This window comes from Antechinus flavipes, chromosome 2 (assembly GCF_016432865.1).
Source record: "Antechinus flavipes isolate AdamAnt ecotype Samford, QLD, Australia chromosome 2, AdamAnt_v2, whole genome shotgun sequence".
Lineage (NCBI taxonomy): Eukaryota > Metazoa > Chordata > Mammalia > Dasyuromorphia > Dasyuridae > Antechinus > Antechinus flavipes.
In genome coordinates, this window is record NC_067399.1 from 120659567 (window position 1) to 120676333 (window position 16767).

A 16767-nucleotide genomic window follows, 5' to 3' on the forward strand; every position below is an offset into this window, starting at 1 on the left:
TAGTATGTATCTCTCTGTGATAGAGTTAAGCATTGACTGAGCTTTATTAAACTTACCAACTGCATCTACTTATTGTTATTCATAAGAGGTTGAATGATAATACCACAAAAATCCTGGAAAAGAATCTCTCTGGCAAGGTAATGAAGTCCTAGGCTAGAAACCAAATACCTTGTGGGCATAAGTGGTACTTTTATCACTTAAAAAATTTATTAATATATATTATGTGCCATATACTATATGTTAAGTGCTTTATAATTTCCAGTTGAAGGTTGAGTTATTAGAAAAAAGAGATTATAGAAAGTGAAAAAAATGATTTATAAAGATGATGTCAAAGAAAAAACAATTGGCTTTTTTTTCTCCTGATGATCATAATTTAAGATAGAGGGATCATGGACTTTTAGTCCATTATGAATAACATCTGATGAATTCTATAGAATATATCTTTCCAGAGTCCTACTTCTATGATAAAGGCAGTTTAAAATAGAAAATATTATAAGGATAATGGTATCTAGACACGGAACTGTTGAATCAGATGCCATGGAGTGTGACAAAAAAAGAATAATATTTGGGATGTTTCCATTCATTTTCAGGAGAAGATAACCAAGGAACAAAACATAATTGATACTTAGGATTGTAGGAGTCTATACAACAGTGTGTAGAGTATAGTAAACACAAAGACATAAATACATACTCAAGATTATTACCAGGCTAAGTGGAATGGACACATGACTGAAATATATAGCAACTGAATCATGTATTTTGATCAAAAAGTGACTCCTCATAGTTACCCAAATAAAGTGCAGAGTCTTGAGCCTGATGTACTTGATTCATAGATAACTTTTTCAAACTTTTATCTAATCCTACATTCATTGAATCATAATTCTGCCCTGCTGATTTCCATCACTTAAAAAAAATGGTATATTTCATGTCTGGATTAGAAACTGCCTCTCTCTCTTGAAATTTTTTCTGTCATTGAAGACCATGTTCAGATTATTTCAGCTGTGAGCGATTTCTTCTTGAATTTCTCTTTTTGAGATATTTGAAACTTTGAAAACTTTTTTTTTTGCAGTTCCTTATCCTAATTTATCTATCTTTCCTAATAGTTTCTATCATGTTTTAAGTTTAAATTATGATTTTATCTTTATATTTCCAAACTACAGCATAGAGTCTTGCATGCAGTAGATGATTAATAAATTAGAATAGAATACAACTGTGTGACAATAAAGATTCTTTTGTGGAAATACACTTATCTGAGAAGAGAATCATGATATTTTTTTTTTTTGGTGGAAGATAAAGAAATGAATGAAAAACATTAAGTACTTAATAATAATGATGATAATAATTAAAATTTATATAGTGCTTACTATATGACAGTCACTGTGCCCAATTGCTTTTACAAATATTATCTCATTTGATCTTAACAACTCTGGGATATAGATGCTGTTATTATCCCCATTTTACAAATGACTAAACTGTGGCATATAGAGTTTGAGTGACTACCTTTCCAGGGTTACACAGCTAGTAAGTAACTGAGATCAGATTTGAACTTGAGCCTTGACTCTAGGCTCCTTGTCTACCTAGCCCTTTTTCTTTTTTAAACAAATCATAATATAATAACAAAACTATTTTTTGTGAATGTTGTAAACATGACTTATTATGAAGGTAGAGAAGGCTATTAAATTTAGTGAAGAAGGAATACTTTATTGGGTAAAGTGATGAAATTAGCTTTTTTATTTTTTAAAACAGGTTTTAGATGTAGGATTGGAGGGAGTGTTAGAAGGTAGGGCTCAGCAAAGAAAAAGCATGCATCAAATGCATATGAATATAATGCTGTTAAGGTGGGGAAATTGAAATATAGAAAGATAAATATCTTGAGTAGGAAGTAACAACCAAACTCCTTTCCATTTCTGAGTTCATTATTTACTAAAACATGAATGATCTTATGATCAGGTTAAATAGCTATTTCTCCTTCCTCCCAACTGAAAAAAAAAAAAATCTTTTCCAAATTGTTAAAATGTGATAGCAAATAACCTTTTAATTTTTTTCCTCTATTTTAGGCTTACACAAGCCAATTTGTATCTTTGGTGATGTTTGCCCTCATGATGTGTGATGATAGAATTTCAATGCAAGAAAGACGTAAAGAAATAGTGCTTGGTTTAAAGGGATTGCCTGGTAGGTTAATGTAAAATAATTTTTTTTTAATCCTTCCATATTTTGTTTTCTAGGATGTGAGTACAGTGAAATGTAGTTTGTTTCTGAGAAATGCTCTTATACAATTTGGAGAGTTAACTTTTAAAACAATACATAAAATTTTGCTGCATAGTGAAAAAAATCACTTCCTCCCCAGCCCAACCATTAATTAAATGAACAAGAACTGATATTTTATGTGACTTTCTAATTCTTCCTTGTGAATTTCCCATGCATTTGTGTGTTGTTCTTTTTTTCTTATAATTGGATGTTTTTTTCTTTCTTTAATAGATTTGATAAAGGAAGTGCTGAGCATGGATGATGAAATTCAGAAACTCGCCATAGAACTTTATCATCAAAAATCAGTATTGATAATGGGACGTGGATATCATTATGCTACATGCCTTGAAGGAGCCCTAGTAAGTAGTCTGCTTATTTATTTTGAAGTCAATATGACAATAAATATTGATGTTGAAAATTTGTCAGTTCTTATATATCTCTTGGTTTCTCTCAAGTACATTAACAAGTGTTTAATCCAGAAATATATTTTGAACAAGAATACATTGTCATTAGATTGGACTTTTAAAAAAAGGAAAATGTGAACTTGCATATAGTGTACTTTTTCTCTAAAATATATTGAATTAGAAGACCTGAAGATAATTCATTTTATGGCATCTTCTAGTTTGCAAAGTACTTTGTTTTGAATCAGGATTCAGTCATTTATGTAATTCCCATTTACAGAAAAAAAAGCATCTCTAACTAGTAAATGAGAGATTTGAAGTTTGTCTTTTAGTTCTCATTGTTTCACTGTGGGCCCAAACAATTTAAAATCCAGTTGGAAAAATACAAAATGAAACAATTAAAGGAAAATTACAAGCCAAAACAGGGTGTTTTTCAATCTTGTGGTTTAAAAGTTTTAAAAACTTTATAACTTTTCAGTAATTGAAGATGTAGTCTTAGAAATAATGAATAATTTTTATGAGTGTTGAATTGTATTCTTATTGCTAATGTAGACTTCATTCTTTTTGTCTTGGAACCCAATTACTCATCTATACAAGCTTTTTTTCCCATAGCATCTAGAATAATATAGAATAATAGAATCTATTTGTTCATATGTATTGCACTTTCTTCTCCCCTCCAAAAGCTCACTTGTATGATCTTGAGCTTATAATCTATATGATTTTTAAGTCTGGAAACATCTACCCTCCCACCTACCCCTCTTATTTTTTTCAACAAAAAAAGATTCCTCTGGGGTGTGGCATCTCTTAGTAAACTATATTTGATTTGACATTACATATTGCATACAATTATGTAATTTATTTGTCTTGGACTTGAATGTGTTTTGTTTTGAATGCAGTTTCTGGATTATTTTTATCATATCTGTAATCTAAGTTATCCAAGTTTAAAAATGAATGGGAATATACTTTTATGGAATAAATGGATGTATCAAGCCTTGAAAATGTGGAGTAATAGTGAAATTAAAATTAGGTAGGATTTGTTGAGGTAGATGAAATTTCTTGTGCTGTTCCTCTTATTGCTCAACTCATTTTCACTTGTTATCTTCTGTATTTAGAACTCTCCCTCCTCACTTCCACTTCCTTGCCTCCTTAGCTTCTTTCAAGCTCAAGTACCATTTTCCAAGAATTCTTTCCCATTACCATTAATCTTATGCCTTTCATTGAGGTTATCTTCAACATATTTCTATAATTCGTTATTTGCATGTTTTTTTCTTCATTACCTGAGTTCCTCGAGAGCAGAGACTATTAATTGCCTTATTTTGTATTCCTAGTACTTAGGTGTTTTAGATAGTGTCTTTTTGCTTATGAAACTTTTTGGACCTTAACACACATTATCCTCTGACCCCAGGAGTGTGTACCTCAGTTGATTGAGCCTGTACTTGAAATGTTTCCAAATTTGTTTTACTTACCCCCAATTCAAATCCTATTAGCATATTGCCTTTGGCTACTTAAAGTCACCTCCATACCAGGATGAGTATCTATTAATTAGCAGATGCTGTGAGATTTCTTTTTATTTAGAATTAGAAAGAGGAAAGATTGAATGAGAGACCAATGTATCTGGTTATTTTTCCTTAGAAAATCAAAGAAATCACATATATGCATTCAGAAGGTATCTTAGCTGGTGAACTGAAGCATGGCCCATTGGCTTTGGTAGATAAATTGATGCCTGTCATCATGATCATCATGAGAGATAATACGTACGCTAAGTGTCAGAATGCTCTACAACAAGTTGTTGCTCGACAGGTAAGATGCTCTTGTCCTGCATGGATATATTTTTTTTCATTCATTTTGGAGATAGAAGGTTTTGGGTAATAAAATCTTGTTAGAATTTACTGATTTATGATTTTTGGTTTGTGTATGGACTTTCACCTGTGTTGATCGTCCCAAATCCTTTGAATGGCTGAAGTAAAAATTCTTTGTGCTGTTGTTATGAATGATTTCTCTAGATTTGGGCTAACTTGTTCTTCTCTTGCTGGGCTTTATTAAGGTCTTTTGGGGGTACTATGCTAATAGGCATAATTTTTAAAAAGCAAGTTATCACACTGTGATAAATCTTTGAAGGAGGGTTTAAGTAGAAGGATTTAATGCCTAATTTTTCAGTTGTTCCTTATGATGAAAGAAAGCCGTTTAAACTTTAAAAATATCATCAGGGTAGTGTACATGGCTTAATCTATTTGACTTGTTTTCCTAAAGGAATAAATAACAATTTTTTTTTTTGGATCAGTTACTGTTCCATGTAAGTACTCAGATAATACTACATTGGTCTAAATATAAGCTGCACTTTCCTCATGAATCTAGTTTGTATAAAACTTTTTGCATTATATAATTGCATTTTCCTAGAAGCTATTCTGAACTTCTTTCCCCCTTTTAAAGAGTTTATATCTTGTACTGAAGCTTGTATTGTTGATATTCTTATTTAGAATTGCAGAGGCGGCTTGGTGTGGATATGTCACAAATGAAAAGGGAGGCAAAGATGTTAGTTCTTATGGATAATTTCCATGCTTTTCAACTGAATATAGGGATGCTATATCAGTGATATGAGAAAAAAGGTTTGAGGAAGGAAAGAAGAAAATTGAAAGTATTCTGTCTTTGTTAAAAAGCCTTCTTGGCTAGCTTGGCCACAAAGAGTCTGTTGAAGTTCTGTAGACCAAGTACTCCCTGCCTACAAAACTTCATAGTGATGGAGAGCTTTCTTCTTAGAGAATACTTGGCACTCTTAACTTCAAGTCCTCAGAAAGCCTGAATCCTGGCCTCAGATGGAAGAGGCATGTAGGTTTGGAGAAACAGTAAGGGAATTGGGGGGCAAGGAGAAAGGAAGTTTTGCCTTTGTTCATAGTTCAAAGATGCCTGTCAATTTTTTGTTGGAGATGGTGGGGAGAATGCTGCGGTACAATAAGAGATAGGTGAAAGTCAGAGGGCAAGGCATTGCCATCTAAGGAAAGGAAGAACTGGTAAAACCATCCATTCTTGAATATGCCAAGGATGGACTTGTCAAGAGGCAGTTTCTTCCAAATAGGACAGTTTTTTAAATACTTAATTTTTTGTAATTTATCTTCCATTGTATGTGTTTTAAATATCTATATCTATATAATGTTTATATGTACAAGAAGATATATGTATAAATATATTTTTTCAGAGATTTCATTTAATTTTATTTTAGTTTTTGAAAGTCAGTATATTTACCCAAATATATTATGATAAAATAATATAAAAATTCATTATTGGCTACTAATTGGGCAGCAGGATGGTTCAGTGGGCAGAGTGATGGAGTGGAGCCAGAAAAACTTGAGTTCAAAGCCAGCCTCAGACACTTACTAGCTGTGTGACCCTGGGCAAGTCATTTAATCTCTGTTTTCCTTAGTCCACTGGAGACTAAAGAAATGACAAAACACTTTGGTATCAGAACACCTCATGGACAATACGGTCCACATGGTTACAAAGAGTTAGACACAATAATAAAATTACTAGTTAAAAGAATCTCATGTTAAATAAGGAGAATGGGGATAGAAGAGAGAAGTCCTGTTTTCCAATGTCATTATTATTATCTTTTTGGTTAAATCTTTTTTTTTTTTTAATTTTTTAGGGAAGACCTGTAGTTATTTGTGACAAAGAAGATACTGAGACCATCAAGAACACTAAAAGGACAATCAAGGTTCCCCATTCAGTGGACTGCCTGCAGGGCATCCTCAGTGTTATCCCTTTGCAATTATTGGCTTTCCATCTTGCTGTTCTGAGGGGATATGATGTAAGTACTATAAGATATTTGTAGATTTTATTTCTTTGTTTATTTGATTGTGTTTTAAATTTTCAATTGTACCTCTTTTTTCATCCACTTATAGACTTAGAGAGTTGTTTGGGATACTGAGAGGACTGGGGTCCTACCTAAGGCCACATGGAGCCAGTTTGTTTCAGAGATGACACCAGGTTTTCTTTATAAATGTTTATAAGCTTTTCAAAAACCTAAAATTTAGTAAAAGCATTTATCAATTGATATTCTACTCTTCCTATCCTCAGGAGACTGTAGCTGATGATTAGTTTTTTTACCCATGGCAACTCATGAAGCAAAGAAAAAACAAACTAGACTTTAGTCCTCTGCTATCTTTTGTCACTTCTGCAGTGATGGTGACAAGAGTGGCAGAAAAGAGGGTAGAAGATTCAAAGAATCACACAATTTTTAGACTATTTGTAAGCTTTACCTTGGTTTTTGTAACTTATTTTAAATGTGAGATCCTTCCCAGTGACCTTTGCAGTAGACACAGTATTGGAGGAATTCAATCGTCGTCAATCTTTACTCTTACTGCATCTTGAATTTTTTTTTTTTTCTGAGAAAAATTTTGGAGTTACTGGATTTTGCATACTTAAGTATCATTGCAAAAAATACAAATGTTTAAATTTGAATAGATAGAGAAAAGCTTATAAACATGAAAACTGGTAACCAATGTTGAAATCATCCCTGAATCAGCTCTTTGATCACAAATATTAGTTGAGTCTTTATAAAACAGGGAGATGTTTGCTTGCCAAAGGTGACATAGGAGATCTAGCGCATAATCTGAGTTGAAGAAAGATTCCTTGTGTCTGATGAGCATCAAATTTCAAAACCTCATAGTATTTCCTAGAGGAGATCTGTAACTACTTAAAGAGTCTGTCCTGACCATCCATGGAACAAAGACCAAGTGGATGATGCCCAGATTATAACAGTAATTGAGATAAACAGCTTGTGAAGTTTATCAGTATGTGTATCTGGGACAGATGGAACTAAGGGACAGATTGTCCAAAATTAAATTGGGGAAAAATAGGCCGATTGTCTTCAGGAAATTGTAGAATTCATTTAATGACTCAAAGTTTTTCCCAGAAACAAAAGCAGCCCATTTTTTAAAAATAGCATTATTCTACTAATACTGTTAGATAGCTGGGAAATATGGAACATAGCCACTTCTGAAGGACTGAAAGTAAATATCTCAAAGAGGACAATGGAGAGAGTATCTAGTGGATATAAGCAGGTTGCCACAAAATCAGTGGAGTAGAATGCTTTGTTTAAAATTGGTATTTTCAAGATAATGTTGAAAGAAAGCAGGGGAGGCAGCCAGGCTATTACCAGAATGCCCCATGTGATTTGGATTTGATTAGCATAGGATTTAGTGAGAATGGATGGATTATAAACAGCATCCCTGAAAGGTTCACCTAGATAGATAAGATCACAAATCTATTTCCTCAAAACATATTTTGGTAGAAAAACATCAAATAACACATTTGATTTTTGACATGGATTTTTAAAGTTGATCATCTGTTATTTCTTAGGTGTTTACTGATGTATTCATAATGGTGTTGTGTTATCACATTTATTTAACAGATACAGAAATGGTCTCTTTTCATGAGAAGAAAATAGATATGTTATTGCTAATTATCAAAATACTTTAGAAGCTACTTTTTTCTTTTTTCCCCACATGAATTATATTAATGTTTAAATTTGTCTTGCCTTGATTGGACATGTGAGATTTAAATTAAATTCATATTTTCTGATTGTATATAGATAGAATTTTTCTTTTAATGTAAGGGGAAGCTTATTTATAAAAATAGAACAGTTTCTAGGCCTTCACTGAAAAGATTTTTTGGGTGGATTTTTGATAACAAGGAAAAAATCCAATGTATAACTTCTGTTTTGGAAAATATTTTTAATTTTTTGTTTTATTTTTAACTTTTCTTTATAGGTTGACTTCCCAAGAAATCTGGCCAAATCTGTTACTGTGGAATAAAATATATCTGAGATACTGGAGAAGATAACAGTGAAAGAAGCTTTTTTGTATCAAATAACTTGATTTTAAAAATCATCCCCTTCTGGCCTTATTTCATTAAATCCAGATTTATCAACTATTATTATTTTTCCACTTAAATTAGTGGGGTTTCTTTGGCAAAAATGATTTCTTACATTTTTCCAACATGTGTTGTTGACTTTTTGTTGTTGTTTTGAATAATGAAATCTGTCAGAAAGAGGTCTTAAACTACCATTTTCTTTAAAAGATTGTTAAAGCTTAAATTTTGGGCCTATGAAGAGGGTTTTATTTTATTAAATAGTAAGTGTTTCCTGTGCCATGCTTTATTCATTTAAACCAATGAGAGAGTGCATTTTATTGAATTATCCAAAGCCAATGTTGATATGTGCCAATATCTGGAAACTGCATTCAGACTTTACTAAATGAGATACAAAAAAATGTGTAGCTTTGATTTATTTTAAACTTATTTTGTTTTCAGTTTGTAAAACTTGTAAATTGAAAATTTTGTTGACTAAATTTTATTAGTATTTAACATGTTAACTTCCCAAAGATGTTGCCTGTTGGAATCTACAGATTGTAAGAATATAGGAGAGAATTATATATTGAGACATCAGGTTTTTTCTAATCTAAACTGAACACATTTCAGTAATGTCAGATAACTTGTAAGTTTTTCATAGTGCAGCTCTAATATCTTACCTGCTTTTGGTTAGCTTAATGAAAATCCAGAATACAGTGGTTTTTTTTTGTTGAAATTCAATACACACATATTAAGGATATTCTTCCTTTGTGTCTCTGGTTAAATATAGTTTAAAATTTTTATGATACCGATGTTCTGTATTCATGCTAACTGAATTACTTATTTAACTTGCTTTTTAAAACACAGACCAGGGATGTAATCAAATGCTTACAAAATTTTACCAGTATTGGTGTGTATAACTGGAAACCTTTTAACCACAGAAGCATGAAACTACTACCAATACTAATGTCTTCTCTTAACTCCTTGAAAAGTTTCATGCAATGAAGTAACTACATTTGAATGCTTAGTTATATATCAAACTTAGAGTTCCTTGGTGCCAGTTTGGCAACTTGTCGATGAAGAGAATTTGGAGAGACTGCAGTTCCTTTTTAGTTATAATTTGACTTTATCTGGAAGTTCACTAAGAAGCTTGACTGAACAAAGCTATACACATTTATATTTATATATGTAAAGGATTTGTTTACATTGCATCATATTCAATGTTTTTTGGATTTTTTGTGTTTTCTGTATTTGTTTCCTGGTAGATAAATTTGTAATGAAGGAAAATATAAATACTTTTGCAATATCTTCAGCTGGTTTAATGCCAGAAATGGAAATTGTTGAGAAGTTAATTTCAATTTTAGCAAACATTTTTAGCAACCATTTTTCACAAGAAAAAAAAAATTGTACTAGATAATGAGGGGCACAGATCAAAACGAAAGCCTTTATTCAAGGGAACTTAAAATCTAGTAGGTTGGGTGAAAGGTATATACCTTAAAATTGGATAGGATTAAAGGATGGACTAGTGGTATCTGAAACCTCTCAAAGAGGATGCTCATCCTGTCTATCTGTATTGGCACTTTTCTCTGCACTGTAGAGACTGTGCTTTTTAAAATGGAAACTCTCAAGTTGGATTCTAATTTATACAAAGTGGAAGTGAAAACTTGGAATTGGGAATATCCTTTCAGCCAAAGTATCGAGGAATTATATATGGCAAATAGGTGAAAGAAGGCAAAATGAAATTGAGTAGAAAGTTTAAGTCGGCTGGAATATATAGTGTTTTAAGGGGACATGTATGGAATAAAGTTTGGCCAAGAATAAAATGGAGCTAAATTGTATAGGGCTAAGCTAAGGAGATTGTGGTTTATTTTGTAGGCAATGAGGACTTGAAGGCTTTGGGACATGAAGAAATGTGATTAGACTTATACATTAGGAATTTTACTTTGGCAGCTGTATCTAAGAAGATATTTGAAAGGATCTGACACTGAAGCCAACAAAGTCTATGTGGGAGATAAGGAAAGCCTGAACTAATGAGTATACAATATGAGATGTGTATATACATTTTTACATCTAATGTTAATATATAAATTGAGCATAGTATCGCACTTGTTGTAGATTTGAAAGTAAATTCCTTAACAACAGGAACTGTGTTCCACAATTGTATACCCAAGTTTACTACAGTGCTTAGAACAAAGGATATGCTTAATGGATTCTTGTTGATTGATTGTTATAGGAGTAAATTTTTGATTAAGGGGTGGGAAAAAAAAGGAGAATATCTCTTATATTGTTTGGTTAATTCCTTTTCTCTCAGTGTTTTGTCATATTTAACCTGTTAAAATGTTTAACTTTTTTAAAAATTCAGAAAAATTTAGGAAATTAAGTCTACTTCTAGAATATCTGTTGCCCTTTTATTAATGTTTATAGTGGAAAAAATTAGGAAATTTAAGAATGTCATGTTTTACAAAGTTGAAATTGTGTGTTGGCTTTTGTGTTATCAGGGATTGGTCTAAAAATTGATACTATTAGCAGTTCTGGTGTCTTCAATAAGAGCAAGAAATTTAGCCAGTGTTTATGATATTGGTTAATATGAATAGAAATAACTAGGTAATTCTATTATGGATTGAGATTTGGAGAAATTCTTATTAAGAGGGTTCAGGCTTCATCCCAATCAATAAATATGTTTAATTGCATTAAGAATTTTACATGTAATTTGTTTTGATGGCTTGATGTTTTGAATAAGTGATTTCATATGTGGGCTTGCAGCATTCCTAATATATTTAATTTTTCTAGAGAGTCTTGATAAGTTAATAAACATAAAGTCATCAATTTATAGAAATGAGATATATACATGTGTGTGTATATGTGTATATATATATATACACATACATATTATATGTATATATATATACACATATATATATATATACACACACACACACACACACACACACACACAATTCAAAATAGGCTTACTTATAAGTTAGATGGCAAAAAAGATAGTGGAAAAAAGATTGTTCTTGAAACTACTCTAAAGCTAGAAAAGTGAATTCTTCCTACTCACTATAGTTTTATTTACTAAGAAATTAATTGGTTTCATTGGCTTACACTATGATGTATGATAATAACATATTTATATAGTACTTTAAAGTTTACAAAGTGAATCTCACCAGCATAGAAATGTTATATTCATTTTATGGGTATTAAGATAATCAAAGCAAGTAAATCACCATGGCTTATGGACATACTATAGTTCAAATCAATTCGTCCAAGATAGTATAAGTTGATATGGAAATCCTCTCTAATATGACTTTTGACTTTATACATGTAGTTATTTTATAAGCTTATTTGAATAAGAATCAAGCACTTGGGAGTTTTTAGATAAGAGAGGAGAGGTAATAAAATAGAATTAATTGTGAAAAAGATTTATTCTAGGGTTAGAAAAATCACAGTGATTAAATTTTCCCCAAAACATTACTTCCAAAATGACCACTGAAAGCACTAAGCAGAATTGTGAGTAGGAAAGCTGACATTGTCATAGTGAGTCTATTCCATTCTAGGACAGCTCTGGAGGACATTGAGAGGTCTGTGGACAATGGGGTGGAAGTTGGACAGAAATACAACATAGACAGAAGAGGAGCATGGAAGTAGCAATGAGATGGGGCTTCAACAGTATCCAGGGATGGTAAAGAGCAACATTGACTGAACTCCTGATCAGAAAAAGGTTCCAGGAAACTCTTGTACTATTTATTATTCGCACAAGATGAGGCAATTTGCCATCTCTGTTGCCCATTACTCCATTCTGGGTTGCAATAAAAGGACAGAGAATGAGGGAACAGGGGCTTTTGTCAGTGTAAAGACCTTGACAGGAAGAGGAGTGACCACAATACTCTAGATCACATGACACTGGAAAAACTAAAAATCTACAGGCCCCCAGATCGAGCTGTTAAATTAGCTTAAACCAGTCATTTCCTCAAAAAAGTGAGGAGAATTCAACAAGTAACTTAAAGCTCAAAGTCAAGGAAGAGATTGGAAAAAGGAGCAAACAAAAAAAAGGAACTTGACCATAAAAAGTTTTTAAGGTGATGGGAAGGTCAAGATATAAACTTAGAAGACAGCAACTTGAAAACATTTACAATCAAAGCCTCAAAGAAAATATAGATTGGGCACAAACGCAACAAGAATTCCTAATAGAGTGAAAGTAAAAGCTATAAAGAATTATAAAAAAATTTTTTTAAGAAAAAGATTTATTAATTTAAAATATTGTTACAGCTTTTGGAAGTAGGGTGGAATTTATGGTGAAATGAACATTCACACCAAAAAATGGGATTGGAAAATTGTCAAAGATTATGAATTCATGTATGTTATAAGATAACTCAGAACATCAGCTATCTACTAATATTCACTAATTCAATATAGTTTCAGGTAGAAGTCCTACTAAAAAAAAAAGCCTTCATATAATTTTGATATGAAATGGAATCGTTTTGGTGGTACATCTAACATAAGTACTGTTTTTTTTAAAGACAATCTTTTTTCTTATAGTAGAAAATCCTGAATTTGCATTCATTTTGCTCAGGTATTTATTTGGTTCTAGAAATTAGAATTACCTTGATGGTAGCCATTTTAAATATACAAATTATATAATTTTATGGAAAAGATAGTGGTTCGTGTGTATCTTTAATGGTTGGGATAAGGGAAAAGAGATAGAAAACCACTCCTTTGGTTTCCAGAAATTTAGGAATTAATCCATTTTCTTGTGTACAAGTTTTATAAATATGCTAGACTAATTTACTTTGTTTTAATTAAAAGATTCTCCTTGATTTAAATAAATTATGGAATAAGCATATTTAAATACTTGCTAGCCTTTCTTATATTTAATTAGCATTTTAACTTTATACCACCTTTATTGATTTCTTCTTTAGCTTTAGGTTTTCTTCCTACCAGGGAAGTGGCTTGGGGAAAAAGAATGTTGGGAGCAGGAGAATAGAATGACTTTCTAGGTCATCATCTAGGTAATTATAAGAATTATATAAACTTAAAACCACAATAGTTCAGTAGTTAAAAAATTACAATGAAATAATAAAGATATCAGTGATATTGTGTTAACTCTTATGAACATGATCTTGATAGCAAAAAATATCTTGTCTCAAAGAACAAGTTAGGAAATCTTTGACTCCTGAAGGATCTTGCCATTTTGTTGTATCGGGGTCATATCAAGGGCTGATTCTATTAGGGTCTCTATCTTGCAATGACGAGACATATAGTTGCTTAACCAGACTATTCTTTTGGCTCTTGTGTACTTCATGGATATTTTAATTTCTGACTTGTCTTGGTGTATTTATTAATGACCTCCTTGTTTCCTGTTCTTTGACATGAATGTTTCACTTTTAGAACCATTTGGTTATGCCTTCTTTATGTTAAATTGTTAGGAATATGTTGGGATAACCCAAAACTCACTGATAATTGCATTTGGTAGTCAATGACTGCATGCTTCTGCAATTGTATTACAAGTTGTATAGTGTTTTAAGAATGTTGCTTGTGTTGTCTTCCAGTATAGACCTCCAATTCTGAGTGCTCATCCGAAGCACTCTACTGATGGTGTTTTAAAAGAACTTATATTTGACTAAACAACATAATCAAAACTTACTGGAAACTTTCATTTGAGGAACTGAAAAACAAAGGGGAGAGAGGTTCATTTACAGAACATGTAAATGTTCTACAATTCTTCCACAATATACCTTTTGCCCCATTAAATAACATCTTGATTATTTGCTATAGTGAATGATTATTATAGCAGTGATGGAAAAGTGCTCTTGCCATGTTTGTTGAATTGATTTATTTGCATGGCTTAAAGATGAGCAGAACGATTAATCTGTGGATTCTGTGTGGTCAGCATTCTTTTCTTGGCAATTATCTGCTTATAGCAGAGCATTAAATTTGTTAGTAATAAAACATTTTTAAAAATTGACAAAATAAAATTTTTGGGCTACTATTAAAATATTGCTGCTTGTTTTTTTAAACACCATTTTTATTAACAAGATGGTGTAACAGAAAGATCACTGGATTTAGAATCTGAAAAGACAGATTTGCAAACTGGTTCTATCAGTGTGACTGGGTACATAATTTTCTTTCTCTAGATCTTAAGTTTCATTTATGAAATGAAGAGCTTCTCTGTTGGAATCCTTACTAACTGCTAAGTAATTAGAGTTGATCTAATCTTACAAGAAGTTGTTTTGGCCAGAACCTGAAACAAGGTACTAAGTAGAACTAATCAAGACAAGGCTTGTGTTCCCACCTTTACTCATTGGACTCCACAAGTATGCTAGCTTCACAAAGTACACTTTCTAACTTCAAGAGAGTTCACACCTCCCTTAAAGTCATTGGGCCAGAGAGCACTATGGGAGAAAACCCATAATCCCATTCTCTCAGAAGAGGCAGATAAAAAGCCAGCGATGAAGGATCTATGGCAGAATACACATTTTTTCCTCTTGGCTGGCTGATCGCGCTAGACTCGAGAGAAACGACTCTGCCACAAAGACACTGTTCTCAAAAGTGGCCTTCAGATCACTTATCTAAATCTAGCATTGTTAGAGTTCAAATGTTGGAGTTTGTTCTCAGAGGACAGCCGGTTTAGAGGCTTAGAGCCCTTCGGATGTCTCCAAATCCAAAGGTTCTGCCTTCAGCCTCTGCCTCTGCCTTCTTCTGCCTCCAACAGAGATGGAAGATCTCTCTTATCTCCTTTTGGGGAGCCCAGCCACACTTTTGCCGCGGAGAGAGGGCTTCTGGCGTAGCTCCACTGAAGTCCGTCAAAAGTGTTCTCTGGGGAGATGTTGGAATCCTTACTAACTGCTAACTAATTAGAGTTGATCTAATCTTACAAGAAGATGTTTTGGGCAGAACCTGAAACAAGGTACTAAGTAGAACTAATTAATACAAGGCTTGTGTTCACACCTTTACTCATTGAAGTTCAATGAGTTCACACCTCCCTTAAAGCTCTTTGGGCCAGAGAGCACTATGGGAGAAAACCCATAATCCCATTCTCTCAGAAGGTTCAGAGAGCTTTAAGGTGTGGACTTTGAGTAAAGGTGGGAACACAAGCCTTGTCTTGATTAGTTCTACTTAGTACCTTGTTTCAGGTTCTGGCCAAAACAACTTCTTGTAAGATTAGATCAACTCTAATTACTTAGCAGTTAGTAAGGATTCCAACACTTCTCTAAGTCCTTTTCAGCTTTAAAATCCTATAATCTTAAAAGTAGGTTTTTGCTGAGGCTTAAAAATTTAAGTGACTCATGTTTTAATAGAATACTAACTCTAATCTGATTGAAGAATACTATATCTTCCTATCTATATGCTACTAAGTAGTTAAACTTTTCTCCCCTGAATTTAACAATTTCCTGTTTATAGCATTCAGAACATCATACTTTATCCATAATTCCATTAACTATTTCTTCTCACATTGGATATTTTTAAAGCATTATCCTTTTGTTTCAGCTCCTTGAAAAAGGATCATTCGCGTAGTTTTTTTTTTTTTTTTTTTTTAAAGCTTAAAACTAAGTCCCTTAAAATAAGGATAATTACAATGGAAATTTTGAAATTTTATTTTTGCAATTGTCTTTGAAGAGAATAGGGGGTGAAGGTGGGGAAGTAGGCATTGGATTTCTCTCTCTTTAAAATGACAATTATAATTCTTCCTAGTTCTTAGATGACAGAAATGCTTTAATTGATAAAGGAATTGGGTAATATGATTTTGTAGGCATATTCTTTGAACTATAATACTGCTACTTTACCTTGAATTAAAAGAGATTGAAAAGATAATAGAAACAGTAATACTGTATAGGATCATGTCACAGCTAAATATGGTCAACAGAATGTCACTTCTTTAATTTCCTTGTTAAATCCTAGTCTTTAAATGAATGGTATAATTGTTTTATAATGATTTTTATGTAGCCAACAACTTGTTTATTTGAAAAAAATGTTTTGAAAGACTTGTGAGAGAAGAGGAAAATGATAGCGCAGAAAGGTGGAAGCAAGAGAAAGGTTAGTGCACTTAATTGCTATGGAAAAATGGGGGACCTAGTTTGTGATGGGATGTGATATAGACATCTACATTTTTAGAAAAGTTAAAAATAGGGAAATTTTAACTTGAGATATGTTACTTTGAAAAGATATTTTGATAACCATTTCAATATAATTTTTTTAAATCCTATGTATTTTATTTTATGCACTTAAAAAACCACTGTTCTGAAAAGGGATTCATGGGCAAATACTTAAGGGAGCC

The 16767-nt window shown here is 32.3% G+C and overlaps 1 protein-coding gene across 3 annotated transcripts in view; it reads left to right on the forward strand.

Annotated features, from left to right (window-relative positions):
- The window catches only part of GFPT1 (glutamine--fructose-6-phosphate transaminase 1), a 62728-nt gene extending 51539 nt beyond the window's left edge, over positions 1–11189 (forward strand). For all 3 annotated transcript variants that reach the window (XM_051975443.1, XM_051975444.1, XM_051975445.1), the window contains 5 exons: positions 2058–2172; positions 2479–2606; positions 4281–4448; positions 6289–6450; positions 8414–11189. In XM_051975443.1, the coding sequence (XP_051831403.1) occupies positions 2058–2172; positions 2479–2606; positions 4281–4448; positions 6289–6450; positions 8414–8458 (618 nt within the window). In that variant the 3' untranslated portion in view covers positions 8459–11189. The remainder of the gene's footprint in view (positions 1–2057; positions 2173–2478; positions 2607–4280; positions 4449–6288; positions 6451–8413) is intronic.
- Positions 11190–16767: the final 5578 nt, after the last annotated feature.